At 46.1% G+C, this 15578-nt stretch overlaps 1 protein-coding gene across 4 annotated transcripts; it reads right to left on the bottom strand.

Moving 5' to 3' along the window:
* Positions 1 to 4138: 4138 nt before the first annotated feature.
* Positions 4139 to 15324, bottom strand: APLP2 (amyloid beta precursor like protein 2). Of its 4 annotated transcripts, XM_040432027.1 has the most exons (11): positions 15160 to 15324; positions 15007 to 15081; positions 14681 to 14839; positions 14334 to 14462; positions 11788 to 11887; positions 11538 to 11711; positions 9675 to 9710; positions 7760 to 7833; positions 7470 to 7544; positions 6052 to 6207; positions 4139 to 5506 (listed from the first exon to the last, which is right to left on the bottom strand). In XM_040432027.1, the coding sequence occupies exons 1-11, from the start codon at positions 15307 to 15309 to the stop codon at positions 5405 to 5407; spliced, it is 1230 nt and encodes a 409-aa protein (XP_040287961.1). In that variant the 5' UTR covers positions 15310 to 15324; the 3' UTR covers positions 4139 to 5404. The 4 variants fall into 4 exon arrangements, with proteins under 4 accessions (XP_040287961.1, XP_040287977.1, XP_040287970.1 ...); XM_040432043.1 differs by lacking the exon at positions 7470 to 7544; XM_040432036.1 differs by lacking the exon at positions 9675 to 9710.
* Positions 15325 to 15578: the final 254 nt, after the last annotated feature.

Here is a 15578-nt window from a genome sequence, read left to right as displayed (position 1 = left end):
ATCCAGGATGGCACATCAATGCGAGCTGTGGCAAGAAGGTTTGCTGTGTCTGTCAGCGTAGTGTCCAGAGCATGGAGGCGCTACCAGGAGACAGGACAGTACATCAGGAGACGTGGATGAGGCCGTAGGAGGCAACAACCCAGCAGCATGACCGCTACTTCCGCCTTTGTGCAAGGAGGAACAGGAGGAGCACTGCCAGAGCCCTGCAAAATGACCTCCAGCAGGCCACAAATGTGCATGTGTCTGCTCAAACGGTCAGAAACAGACTCCATGAGGGTGATATGAGGGCCCGACGTCCACAGGTGGGGGTTGTGCTTACAGCCCAACACCGTGCAGGATGTTTGGCATTTGCCAAAGAACACCAAGATTGGCAAATTCGCCACTGGCGCCCTGTGCTCTTCACAGATGAAAGCAGGTCCACACTGAGCACATGTGACAGAGTCTAGAGACGCCGTGGAGAACGTTCTGCTGCCTGCAACATCCTCCAGCATGACCGGTTTGGCATTGGGTCAGTAATGGTGTGGGGTGGCATTTCTTTGGAGGACCGCACAGCCCTCCATGTGCTCGCCAGAGGTATCCTGACTGCCATTAGGTACCGAGATGAGATCGTCAGACCCCTTGTGAGACCATATGCTGGTGCGGTTGGCCCTGGGTTCCTCCTAATGCTAGACCTCATGTGGCTGGAGTGTGTCAGCAGTTCCTGCAAGACGAAGGCATTGATGCTATGGACTGGCCCGTCCGTTCCCCAGACCTGAATCCAATTGAGCACATCTGGGACATCATGTCTCGCTCTATCCACCAACGTCACATTGCACCACAGACTGTCCAGGAGTGGGCAGATGCTTTAGTCCAGGTCTGGGAGGAGATCTTTCAGGAGACCGTCCGCCACCTCATCAGGAGCATGCACAGGCATTGTAGGGAGGTCATACAGGCACGTGGAGGCCACACACACTACTGAGCCTCATTTTGACTTGTTTTAAGGACATTACATCAAAGTTGGATCAGCCTGTAGTGTGTTTTTCCACTTTAGTTTTGAGTGTGACTCCAAATCCAGACCTCCATGGGTTGAAAAATTTGATTTCCATTTTTTTATTTTTGTGTGATTTTGTTGTCAGCACATTCAACTATGTAAAGAACAAAGTATTTCAGAAGAATATTTAATTAACTCAGATCTAGGATGTGTTATTTTTGTGTTCCCTTTATTTTTTTGAGCAGTGCAGTATTTGAGTATCTATTTTTTTTTAACTACATTCATGTTAGGCTACTTTTACACTAGCATTTTAGTTTTCCGGTATTGAGATCAGTCATAGGGTCTCAATACCGGAAAAAAACCGTTTCAGTTGTCCCCATTTATTGTCAATGGGGACAAAACTGAACAGAACGGAATGCTCCAAAATGCATTCTGTTCCGTTTAGTTGCGTTCCCATACCGGAGAGCAAACCGCAACATGTTGCAGTTTGCTTTCCGTCCTGGGATGCGGAACAAGACGGATCTGGCATGACCCCCAACGCAAGTCAATGGGGACGGATCCATTTTCTCTGCCACAATAGAAAACGGATCCGTCCTCTATTGACTTTCAATGGAGTTCATGACGGATCCGTCTTGGCAATGTTAAAGATAATACAACCGGATCCGTTCATAACAGATGCAGATGGTTGTATTATCAGTAATGACGTCAAACAAACTTCAGTGGGGTACATAAAGATGGCTCCAGGACAGAAATTAGAGGGTGAATCTCTGCATAGGTAAGGCCGAGTTCACATATGCGCTTTGAACTCCAGCAGAGGAACAGACTTCCGGAGTTTATTGTATCCAGCATGACCGGATACCACCATACACCACCGGATCCACATTCACTGTAATGGGATCTGGCCACTTTCTGCCATATATGTGACTTTTGCTGCATGTAGTATTTCTTTGTCCAGCTGAAAGCCAGCATGTACGCCGGATACAGTGAATTCCAGCAGTATGTTCCTCTACCGGAACAGACTGCCGAAGTTCAAAGCGCATATGTGAACCCGGCTCTCTCTCCTCTACAGGTGAAGATAAGAAATAGTTGTGGTCTCTATACACACTGGCCCGGATTTACTAATTCATCTGTTCCTAAAATCTGTCTAAGGGCTCACGCACACAACCGTATGCATTTTGTGGTCCACCAAAAAAAATGTTGTCTGTGTGCATTCCGTATTTTGCGGAACGGAACAGCTGGCCCACAATAGAACTGTCTTATCCTTGTCCGTAATGCGAAAAAAAGTTTGTATGCATGAGCCCTAAAACATAGTGCAAACTGGTTCATCTGGGGTTTCTAAACCTTTCCTACCTGCTCAGAAGGGGGAAGGGGTGCACCTTCACATGGAAGGCTACATAGTCCAAGACAGGGATGCTCAACCTGCGTCTCTCCAGCTGTTGCAAAACTACAACTCCCAACATGCCTGGACAGCCTACAGCCATTAGGGCATAGTGGGAGTTGTAGTTTTGTAACAGCTGGAGGGCCACAGGTGGAGCATCCCTGGTCTAAGACGTAACATTCAGCGCCAAATTTGTGCCACAATTCTGGAGTAAAATTCTGTCTCAAAATAATCCAAACAATAGATGGAATAGAGGTAGGAAAAAGTGCACCACTGCGATAATCTGGTGCAGGTCTAGACAGAAAGTCTGCAGGCTTAGCAAACCTGGGCCAATATATTGTTCAGGGGTGCCCCCTAGTGATCACAGCTCGCCACTGCACATTAATGGAGAGCATTTTAAAAGGCTATGTCCACCTTACAACCATTTTATTGTATTGCTCCAATGTGTCTATTCTGAGCTGGAATCCCCGGCCTTCCCTACTTTAGTGTCTGCACAGAACTTGAGAGGGCATAACTGGAGTATTAGGACGCCTTCACAAGTGCCAGATTTTGTTGTAGAAATTTCAGCGACTGAAAATCAGTTCGACCCCATGTAAGAGGGTTTGTTGTGGTGGGAAGCGCATGGATTTCTGTAAGCCTCATATTCCAAGGGAATGGAACGGATTATCGGTTGCAGAAATTTCTGCAACAGAACCTATCGCGTGTGAAGGCATCCTACAGTGGCACTATACTCACCGGGCCCTGAAAATAAATCCAGTTGTCGTCCTCTCGGACACCTTCCTGAGTTTGGGCCCGGAAGCAACCGCTTCTCCAGCTTTCATGGTAGCTACTCCTCTGACACCCTAATACAGGCTGTATCTCAGGATCAATATAGATGAAGTGATATAATATGTGTACACAGTGACTCCACCAGCAGAATAGTGAATGCAGCTCTGCAGTATAATACAGAATGTAACTCAGGATCAATACAGGATAAGTAACGTAATGTGTGTACACAGTGACTACACCAGAAGAGTGAGTACAGCTCTGGAGTATAATACAGGATGCAACTCAGGATCCATAACTAATGTATGTATACAGTGACTGCTGTTTAAAGGGGTTCTCCGGGCTTTTGCTAAAATCCTAACCTTTCAGCTCTTCCACTGGATGTGCTCCTGATGTTTAATGTAAATGCAACTAAACAGACTCAGGAGCACATCCAGTCAGGACCTCCTCAGGATAGGTCATCACTATCAGATTGGCAGGGGTGCGACTCCTGGCACCCTCTCCAATCAGCTGTTTAAAGCCGTAGCGGCGGTGCGAGCACTGCTTCCACTTGAAAATTACCTGTGTGCCATTTCATTTGGAGCTGCTGCACAGCGCAATTACAACGGCTCTTCCCACTGACTTGGAAGCAACGCTCGCGTGAGCACTGCTATGCCTTCAAACAGCTGATCGGAGAGGGTGCTGGGAGTGCAAACAGTAATGGTCAAGTAACATACACCTACCCCCATTACTGGTATATAGATCTTCTGGACTCTATGGACTGTAATGGTCATCCTGGATATATTAGCCAGCTCAAGCCTTCCACCTGATATAATCCCCAGGCAACAGACATACAAAATAACTCCGAGGCGCTTGTTTTATGGAAGTTAGTGTTTATTGACGTGTTTTCTCTAATTTTTACATTCCCCACAGAACACACAAGGGATCTTGCAGGTTAAAGTTGAATCTGTGCATAGTGCGATTGAAATAAAAAATTCAGGGAGAACGGGGAAAAAATGAAATAAAAAAGGGGAAAAAATGAAATAAAAAACACAGTAAAACAAGAGCAGGGGGGTAAAGACACAACAGGTTACCAGAACCTTAGACTCTGAGATGATGTGCTGATTACAAGCCAAAAAGACACAAGGTGGGAGGGGAAGCTGCGGCACACAACAGGGCGAAGGGCAAGGAGCTGCCGGTCGCCCCGCTCTGACACACAGTGAATTAACGACTCTGGACCCAAAACCTTAATGCTGGATCTGGCACCAGTCCACGCCTTCACCACATGCAAATGTTCTGCCATCTTGTTCTGATTACCAATAAAGTTTATACATAGGAAGGGGGTGGATTTAATAAAGTGCAGCAGTTCCAATGTGGTGAGCAATCCCAAACTGAATCCCGGGAATGAAACAATCTACTTTACTGGTAACGAGGACAAGAACAAAACCAGAGTATCACCGCGGCGGTGGTGGCGCACTGGCTCAGAATACAGATCAGTAGTACAAAGTCTGCAGGATCTCATCATCCTCCAGTCTGGATTTTTTTTTAAAAATTTTATGGGATGGGGAGGGGGAGGAATCGCCATTTTAAGGTAGCCCTGATTCCCCCTACCTCCCTTCTATTTTCACCTCTATAGAACAAGGGTTGGCAATATTAGCGTTGGAGTTACATTAGCGGTTGTATTACAAGAATCAGCATGGATTTTCAGCACAGCCTGGGTGCTGTGCTTCCGCCGCTGCCGAATCAGCACAGGTTACCCCTTCCTGCCATCACTTCCAAAAAGTGCCATCCATCCAAAAATAAAACCTACAGCGACATCCACTGTTCCTGTCCTGATTGTTCGAGTCTTTCTAGATTTGATTAGTTTTTTTAATTTAATTTTTACATTTTAAAGAAATTTTTGTCTCTTAAATAGGCAAACTGAAAGAGGCAATAAGCATCCTATTGAGACCCATGGAAATGACAGGTCCCATCCATATATATATATTTATATCTATGTATATTGTATGCAGGAGACTCACACAGTGATGGCATCTGACTCAAAAACAAAAAATACCACAAAGATAAAATATTCAGTGAAGACTCTGTATTAACCCTATCCTGTCACCCGTTTAAAAGAATGGAAAATAAAAATCTCAGAAGTGATCAGAGTCCACGAGAGCCCAGGGTAATGGACTAACTCTCTCTTCAACATTGGTCAGCAGTGAAACCCAAATCAATGCCCGCCCAGTATCTTTGGCCCCATTTCCAACTACATATCCAACCCAGGCTTATGTAGACCCCTCCCCCCACCCATTCCCAGCCTCTAGCTCTTAGATCTGCATCTGCTCCAGGTATTTGTAGGTGGGGTTCTCATAGCCATGATTCTGCATCTTGTTCAGGTGACGTTCCTCAGGGGTTAACATGGGATCCACCTGCAACAAAGGAGAGTAGTTTAAGTGATGGATCCAGCACAGATGAGAATATTTCAGTAAAGGTCCATTCACACAAACAATTTTTTTGTGGATTGGATGCTGACCCATTCATTTTAATGGGGCCACAAAAAAATGCAGATAGTGGAAGGGGAAAATGCGGGCTGTACACAGCCGGTATACAAGATGATAAAGTAACAGAGGATGGAGAAGTGGAAATACACTCAATGGTGACCAGTCTCCACCTATTCTTTTATAGGAGATTATGAGGAGTGGATTACAAACCCATCCCCCAAATCTTAATCATACCCTGGTATGGATAGTATTACAGTTTTCCATACATATCACCTCTGTCATGAACACACAGTGTCTGTCCATTTAACGTCCAGCATCTTGAAATACAATATATCAGAACACTGACCAAAGCGGGGCAAATAAAATAGTGTATTTTCCTGTCTTCAGCCTGTCAGTCAAAGGGTAGCTCAGCAGACATGCAAACAGAGAGGCTGAAAAGTGGAAGATCCCTTTAAATGCAGCTCAATCCTCACCTCCACAATCCCGTGACTGATGGTGCCATACTGCCTCTTTCTCAGCAAGACAAGACTGATTACAATGATGGTGGCAATAGCCACAGCGATGACCAGGAGGCCGATTAATGTGCCGCTGCTGAAACTGAACTCATTGCGGAGAGATCCGTCTGTGTCCTGGAGGAGAAACAAGTGCAAGAAGATGAAGACGCTGCCTCTTCCCCAAAAAGCAATTAAGGGAAAAGGAAGACACACAACCTGCGCAGCGAGGCACAGGAGCCACTGCTACCACCCATGCACTGACCAGAGCGTGGCATGGAGCTGATGCTACCACCAGTGACCTCTCTGAGCCTGCATCACCCCATAACCTGAATCATTCCCATCAACTGACTTAGGTAATAGCCATGTCCCAGGGACTCTGTGCAAAATAAAATAATGCAGTCCTTTACTTATCTTGTACAGATCCAGAGTCCTATCATGTCTTACGGTCCTATTATACCTGAAGACAATCATTCAGCGGTGATCTGGCCATGTAATACATCTGCTCGTTCATCGGGTAAGAGCGCAAGCACACGACCATATGTATTTTACGGTCCGCAAAACACGCATCCGCAGGATGGATCCATTGTAAGTTGTAACAATGCCTGTCCTTGTCCGCAAAACAGACAAGAATAGCACATTTTCTATTTTTTTACGGAACACACTTACGGACATACAGATATGGAATGCATTTCTGTTTTTTTTTGCGGACCCATTGAAATTAATGGTTCCGTATACGGGCTGCAAAAAACCCAGAAGGGACACAGACAAAAAATAAAAAAATTATATGTTTGTGTGCATGAGCCCTAATCAAAATCTTTTAGCAGGTTTAAAAATCCTCATTTGTAGACGGCAGATAGTGCCGTGTAATCACGATCTGCTGCCGGTAAACAGGGATATGAGCGATAGCATAAGTGATTGCTTGTCCCCATAGTGTGTCCAACGTAACGCTGCAGCCTATTCAAACAGCAGATTAGCAGGGATGCCAGGAGTCTGACCCAACTGATCAGATATTAATGACCTATCCTGAGGACAGGTTATCAGTTTTAAACAAACACTCAGAGAACCCCTTTAACCTGGTGATATAACCTGTAAAATGATGGAAGTCATCATAATTACATCAGTAGCAGCAATGATCCCACACAGGAAGAGAAGCGACTAATCAGAAACAATGTACCATCGCAGAAAATCTGCACACCACACAACAGACAGCCGGGGAATGGGGGCGATATGGAGCTAGGAGTCTATGTGCTGCTGTTTTATGGGACTCGTGGACAGGACAAGGAGGGGGTTCCTGTATTTATTCCTTCTTGTGAACAGTGGGGGACACGACATGGGAAGATGTACAACATACACAAAGACTCTGGCCGGCCTTGGTGACATCTCGCAGACATACATACCGGCTCATCCACAAGTCCACTGACTCTTTCTGCATTGAAAATCATTTCCTTCACATCCAGGGTCTCATCAATGACCTGGAAACAGTCATGAGATTAACAGAAAATAAAAAATAAAAACAAAAACAAAAATAAATAAATAAAAATATGGTGAAGATGGAACTGGAGCAAAGTAGGCACAGTGGGGTCTGTACAGTATACTGGGACCATCTGCAGTGCGGCTATATAGGGGAGGGGGACCCACAGGCACGTTACTTCATCTCTATAGAGAGGAGGACACAAGATGTTCTCACCACTTTCTTATCAGCTTTACTGTTCAGGATCTTCTCCTCGGCACCGATGAGGGGCTTGTCGGCCATGCCAGAGCCTGGACACAGAAAGGGCAGGGTTATCAGAGCAGAGACTAGAGTCATGAAGCTGCCACCACATGAAGGTCGAGAACTGAGCGCAACCATCCTCTAAGACCTATGGTCATACATTTAAGAGACTAGATTTAAAGGATGTCGCATCAGCAAGTGATGAGCCAGGGCAGAGACGCACCAACCTCACAGGTACTGCCTAGATACGCCATGTATCCAACAATGCAGACAGATCTATGACCTGCCATCCTGAACATGCCCCAGCAGCACCTCGAGGCCAGCAAATGTCATGTGACGTAATGATGCAGGATCCCAATGCAGTCAAATTTTAAAGGGAGGGGGTGGTATGTAAATACAACTTTTAAGTGGACCTCAAATTATATAGAGAACCGTTTAATAGTGCAAAACTATTTTTCTAAGTACATTACATAGCAAATTATGCTTCTCAACAGGAGCACAGACTAGCCGCGGTGCATGCTGTGGGCTTTTTACGTCCATGCATGGCTCCCAAATCCAGAATCGTATCACGTCTTACAGTAATGGCTTCCATCCTGGATCCAGCAGCCTACGAGACATTCTGTACCGCTATTAAGAAGCAAATCCTACTAGGCAATATACTTAGAAAATCCATTATTGTGGCCGCTCTCGCACTATAGAAAGGTTTCTTAATAACTGGAGGTACACTTTTATCACTGCTCAATGAAAAGTTTCAAATTCAATTCACCATGTTCATGATCTTTGCTTGCTGTCACTGAATGGCATACAGAAAATCTAAGCAGACCAAATAGTTCTGAGAGCTGAAGGTCTGTTTTCACTGGGAGGCAGCACTGCAGTTCACGTGGCAGCGCTTTATAGCCATGTTCTTTCTTGGTGCGGTGTCTGGTCTGACGCCAATGAAAACCGCAGCAGGTGTCCGCCAGTATTCACACTCTAAAAAACCATGCCAGAAAAAGGGAGTGATTTCTTCTACCACAGAACACTGGTGGATTCTGTCTTTGCTCACAATGGTTTGCCTGAACTGATGCACTGCAAGTCCATCAGCTGTGCAAGCAAGACCAAGTCAGGATTTTACAGCTTCTGGATGTATAAAAAAAAGAGTGACAGCAAGCAGAGATCTTGAAAACGTTAAGGAATTGTAACAATCTAGGAGAAAGTTACAGAACTTCTCATTATATAATGATGCTTTATTTACAGGAGAATGGATCCAATAAAGGTTCTGCTGGGAGTGTAAAGCATCCTACCAGTTTTGTACACAGTGGCAGTCACTTACAAAGACTGGCATTTCACGCCAGTCTTGGTTTCCCCTCCGCGCTGCTGGAGGATTCGGCTAATTTATGAAGGGTGTACCAGTCCCTGACACTCACAAGTGTCGAGTGCAGTGCGCAAACAACCGTGCAACAAAATATTGTCATATGGGCGTTTAAAAGGTCGCAAAATGGAGGTTTGTGACTCATGTCTAAAACAGATGTAGGGCGCTACGTAAATGAACCCCACCAACTTGTAGACAGTTTAGGTCTATAGTCTAGTCAAACTGATTGACAGGCTATTGGAAGTGCTAGGATGTTAGCAGAAACGCTCGTTCTCTCCCCATCATGTGGCAGTAGCACTAAACACCCCTACACCTCACCGATTACACTAGAGTGGATGAACACTAAGACAATAGGAGTAGTAGTGATCCCCATTCACCAAGAAAAAGGCAGCAAGTAACCCAAGGGGACAATGATCAGAGCAGAGTTTACAATTCTTGCACCAGATCTGATTTGCTGTCCTTAGCAGGCGATTTGTTTGGGATTAATGTGAAGAGACAGAAACAGAGATGGGATGGGAGCGGTGCAAGAGCACAACCAACCTTTTCTCACTGGAAGGTAGGAGTCCCGTGATGATTCTATGCAGGAGATTGAGGGGAGGTGCAGGGCAAGGGGAGGAGGAAAACAAAAAGATAGAAAAAGCAGAAGAGATTAAAAATAACTGAAAGGCTTGTGAAGCTTCAGGCCTGAACGAGTGACATCACATGTTCCTGTGCGGTAAGTAAAGCACTGGTCACAATGACCGGTCAGTAAAGGTGTGCGGGTGTCAACAGGCAAGCCACGAGCTGTGCCCTCAGAGGTGAATTCTAGGAATGTGGGCATGTGAGCAAGCTTAGGAGCGTTAACACTACACAATCACCAAGCACAGGCCAGGGCCGAGCTGATGAGGGCGGCTCTTACTACCAGGCACAACCGCGTTGTTACATTAAAGCCGATCCCAAAATATCACGTCTCCATAAACTGTGCACGTAGGTTACTGATACCGAGTCACAGCCTGCATTATTCTGCAGTTTCAAAGCTGAACTCTACCAGCACTCCCTGCTTAATCAGTACTTGCTCTAGTGATTTGCTTTCTGGGAGATCTAATCCTTAGGCCGAATGCACACGGCCGCGTTCTGCGGTATGCCGGGCTGGATTCCTGTTCAGAGCAGGAGCGCACGAGTGTATTACTGTAGTGCAGCGGCGGCATGAAGCGCACGGCGTCATAGCAACCAATGACGCCGTGCGCTCCTGCCCTGAACAGGAATCCAGCCCAGCATACCACGGACCGCTCTCGAACACGGAACACGGCCGTGTGCATTCGGCCTTAGTCTGCTAAGTCATTATCTGATGGGTGCAATTAGTTTTAACTATCTCTCTACTGCAAGAATTCTGCTAAGCTGCTTGGGGGTAGGGTTCTGGCCACAAAATCCAGCAGAATTGTGAGCGCAGCTCTGGAGTACTATACAGGCTAAAAACGGCAAATCAGTACATGATAATTAATGCCTTGTATGTACAGTGACTCCACCAATAGAATAGTCAGTCTAGCTCTGGAGTATAATATAGGATGTAACTCAGGATCATTATAAGTAATACAATATGACAATGTGACTATATGACTATGTAACCTATAATATGGTGATCGCAAACTTCTAAAACATTTTAAACCAAACATTTATCAGTATATGGGCTAGTAATAGTTTCTCATTTTGAATAAGTGATAAGTCACCTGTGTCCTGCAATACAAAGGACAAGATAGGGGGATATGCTACCAATAGTTATGTCAAGAATGGATTACCCAGGCGTCATCTTCTCCACCTGCAGCCTTGTAGACAGGACCATCTGCTGTCTGCATGAAGACACCTGGTGGGGGTGCAGGCATGCAGATGGGTAAAGCATCCTGTAGCTGAGAAACGAGCTTAACCCAAGGCTATGGAGAACTGCCCAATAAAAGTCATGATTCTCCAGGTGACATTCTATAGCAGCTCTCCAGCTGTTGCAAGACTACAGGTCCCATCATGCCCTGACAGCTTGAATGTATCAAGGCATGATGGGAGTTGTACTTTTGCAACAATTGAAGAGCCACAGGTTGGAGATCACTGCTCTATAGATAATCCATTCTAGAGAGACCGGATGTAACCTGGAACATCTATGGACAAGGAGGCTGTGGAAAATCAGCTGCTGACATGAAACAGAGGAGACAACATCCCAAACATCAGTTCTGGTGATACCAGGGTACATTGGACGGGAGGTGGGGCTAAATCCATCTTAAATGCTCTTGCGTGTCAAGCCAAAAGCAGGGTAAGCAGTCAATAAAGGGACCACATACTTAAAGCCTGCCAGATAACCATGTAGAGTGAACACTGGGGAAGAGCACTCTGTGCTAACACCAGAGAGCACTGTCTGTGCACAGGATAATAATTTACCTTCAGATTCTGAGATTGCTGGGAATGTATTGACCTGAATAGGCCGGAAGGGTTTGCCTTCTCTTACTAAAGTCTCGTCGCTCTCCTCTGAGCTGACCCGCACATCTCCCTGGGACTCTGAGAAAGAGGAGGTGAACTGGTCCATGTCCCAGCGCTGCTCCTGGAATAACTCATCTGCACAAGAGGAACAGCACGGAGTGAGCTCCTAACCCTGCAGGACCCCTGCACTGACCAGTTACCGCCAACCTACCTATTTCATCTTGAATCTGATCGGCTACGTATGGGACTTTGTAGAGGAGAGACAGGCTCTGGTTCATACGTTCCTCAATCACACGGAGATGGGTCATAACCTGCAGGGACAACAGAACCACGGTCAGGAGCGAGAGAAATCCAGCACACAGAGTTAATGTAGCAGGAGGAGATAAGCGAATATAACAAGGTAATGAGACGCAGATAGACCACTGTATGAGAATAGCTGGCGCACTTCATGAGGCTGGCAACCCATTTAATGGTCACACTTTTTCTGCCTTGGCTACAGGAGGCTTTAGATACACCAAAATTCAGGCTCACAGTGCTGCCAAAAGTAAGCCACCTAAGGCAGTAGAAACCTACATTAGACAGTCTAAATGTGCAACAAATGTATCATCCAGCTTCATTCACAATGATCTATCTGGTAAATTTTTAGACTGTTTAGCCTGTTTGCACTTAGACAGTATGTGTAAATCTCTCCTCCCCCCTTTGTTTTGGATATGTTGTGACTTGAATTGTCTACCCTGGCGCCTTGCTTTATAGTTCCTACGAATGGGTGGAGCAGTAAAAAAAAAAAAAAAAAAAAAAAAAAAAAAAAAAACACATGACTCATAACTGGCCATGACTGTTGCTTCTCAGTAGGCATACCACATTGACCACCAGGAGGCGCTGCTGCTCTGTAAAGTCAAAGCAAAAAGCCAATATGGATGAATAATCAGCAGCCAAATCTCCTCATTCTGTTTTCATGTCACAGAAGCAAAGATTCTTCCACAGCAGAAGCCAACACCTTATCTGCATTTCTGGGGGAGCAGAAAAGATGCGACTGTGTAATTACAGCTGCTAATAACAGGCTGGAGGAGCACAATAGACCACCAGACCGCCAGTTAGGTGACCTTGAATGACAGATGCAGATGATCAGCGGCCCCGGGGGTGGACACACACCGCTGTGAAATCAGAGCATAGGCAAATCTGTGACGGAGGGGCCAAGGCTTGACAAAAAAGGCAAATGGGCCCCGGACAGAGGTGGACAGTGTGTCACTGCAGAACATTCAGTACTACAGTAACATACAATCAGTGCGATAGTCTGCAGGAATGTGGATTACACCCCTCCACCACAAATGCTACACAGTGTAGGAAAAACAGTAATTATCTGCACTGTAATTTCCCACCAGTCTCCTGTAAACCGGCCAACATCTCTGGAAAGTCAATCAGCTTCATACACAAAGCAACAGCCCGAGAGTTGTTCATGCGGATGTAATAGAACAATCTAGAAAAATTCAGCGTAATAACCACAGGGATCACGTGACTGCAGCGACTGTGTTCTGTCCACCTCTTACCACATTATATAGGGGTCACATATAGAACTCATCTTCATATACAGTCACTGGCGCACAGCATGGAAACTGGAAGAAAAATACTACATTTCCATAGCAACCAATCACAGTGCAGTGGTAATTTTTCTGCAACAGGTTTTTGTCCAGCCGAAACCCTGCACTCATTCCGGAAGGTGCAGGGTCCCCGCTAGATCCCATTACAGTCAATGGGGTCTGGTGGTAAACAGCAGTATCTGGCTAGCCAAGATCCGGTGAACTCTACCGAAACAGCTTGCTGGATCAGTTGAACAAAGGTGTGAACCTACCCTAAGGCTAGTTTTACATCTGTAGCGCGTAGATCCGGCAGAGAACGCTGGGAATCAGCTAGACACAAACCAAAGCGTGCAGTGGTTTGTGTTCGGTCGGAATGAGACAGAATTTCTGCCGGACCCCATTATACTTAAAGGGAACCTGTGATCAACTTTATGCTGACCTCACCGAGTGCAGCATAAAGTAGTGACAGAAATGCTGATGTCAGCGGTGTGTCACTTCTGAGCTAAAAGTAAGTGGTTGTCGAGAACCAGCATCATAATCATTACAGCCCAGGCCTTGAAAAGAGTCAAATCTACCTGAGAAGAGTCATGATAAGTCGTAATCTCCTGCACTCTCACCCATCTGCAGTTCTCTCCTAGAAGACTGTCAATCATCAGCAGGTGGGAGGGAGAGAAGGAATTTATGAATAACCAGGACTCTTCTCAGGTGGCCGTGACTCTTTTCCAGTCTGCAATGATTGCGAGGTTGGTTTTCGGCAACCACTTACTTTTAACTTTTAAAATGACAGACCGCTGAAATCAACTCACCTGTCTCTACTTTATGCTGCCGTTCGTATAGGCAGCAGAAAGTTGACGACAGGTTCCCTTTAATGGGGCCGACGGGCAATTCGTTTCCAGCAGTGCCAGATCCGGAGAATTCTGGCAGGCTGTTCCATGCCGGAAAAGCTTGCTCGAATGAACGTCGCAGATGGGAAACTAGCCTAAGAGTTATGTGGTCCCTATAACAATCAGATTTTTTCTGGGTATAGCTGAAACGCCTAAAATCTACGAAAATTGCTCAGACCGTTGCAGGTAACTCTGTGCCACCCATAGCCTATTAGAATACGCCTACTCTTTTTGGTCATGGCCACAGTAGAAGACGTGACTAAGAAAAGTCCGAGACCAGTTGTAGCTACACTTACCTGGGATTTCATCTGGGCAGCTTTCTCAGGGTCCACGGTCAGAACATGCTGATAGTGCCGAATGGTGTGCAGTCTGTCCTTGTTCTCTGCCCGCACATATCGCTTTAGTGCTTGAAGAATGCGATGAGGCTGGAAGAAAAGACAAAGTCAAGCACTTGGTCGCAAACCATGCAGAACACGACCATCAGTGGTCTGCAACAAGAAACAGAACCCGAAGTTAACTTTACCCACAGCAGATTAAAGATCAGGGTCATCTCTACAAATTAATAATCCCAGCACCGTGATGAACAGGGGAAAGAGCTGCTTACAGAGAGATCTACATTGACCAGCTATTTCTTATCACTCACACGAGGGGAGTCAGCCTGCAGAGCAGACAGATAGTTCTCCAGAGCAACGCGGCGTTTGTCATTCAGCATGGCCTCCACCCTCTCCAGATGAGTCTCCACCAGCTGCTGCTTCTCATGGGCAGCTTCCTTCTCCAAAGCCTTCACAGTGGCCTGATAGTGCTGCAAGACAAGGGGGAAACAATATTCATACAAGTGGATACTGGCACCATGATCTAGAAGGCATTACAGCTACCCCTCCATAGCATTATTTCTGGGAAGGTTAGAGATTCTGAAGCATTCAGATGGTGTCACCACATCTGACGTCTATAAGGTCTATAGTAAGCTACCTGCATTAGTGTCTGCTTCTCAGCTTTTGGCAGGTTCTTCGCCTGGCGCTCTGCGTCCTCCCATTCTTTTTTGGCCTGAAACACAAAGTACACTATGAAATGCAAGATCTTGAGCCACAGGTGTGCAAGGACCTCACATGAGCCGGCGCTCACCCTGTCCATGCGGTTGCGGTGTCTGACCTCCAGCTGTTCCTTTGCTTTTTGGAAGCGCGCATGCTCGTTGTCATCTGCTGGGGTCTCTAGGTAAATGTCTACATCATCCACGGGAGCCGGGGTTGTGGGTACTGCAAAGAGACATGACATTTAAAACCCTTCATTATTAGGCTACATGCACACGACCGTGCCGGGTTTTTTGGCAGTCCGCAAACCGCGGATCCACAAAAAAACAGAAGCCGCCCGTGTGCCTTTCGCAATTTGCGGAACGGAAGGCCCATTGTAGACATGCCTATTCTTGTCCGCAAAAAACGGACAAGAATAGGACATGTAATATTTTGCTGTCCGCATCTTTTGCGGCTCCATTGAAGTGAATGGGTCCGCACCCGAGCTGCAAAAACTGCGGCTCGGATGCGGAC

This window comes from Bufo bufo, chromosome 1 (assembly GCF_905171765.1).
Source record: "Bufo bufo chromosome 1, aBufBuf1.1, whole genome shotgun sequence".
NCBI lineage: Eukaryota > Metazoa > Chordata > Amphibia > Anura > Bufonidae > Bufo > Bufo bufo.
Note: the sequence above shows the minus strand (reverse complement) of the source record. Positions and strands in the feature narration are given on the sequence as shown.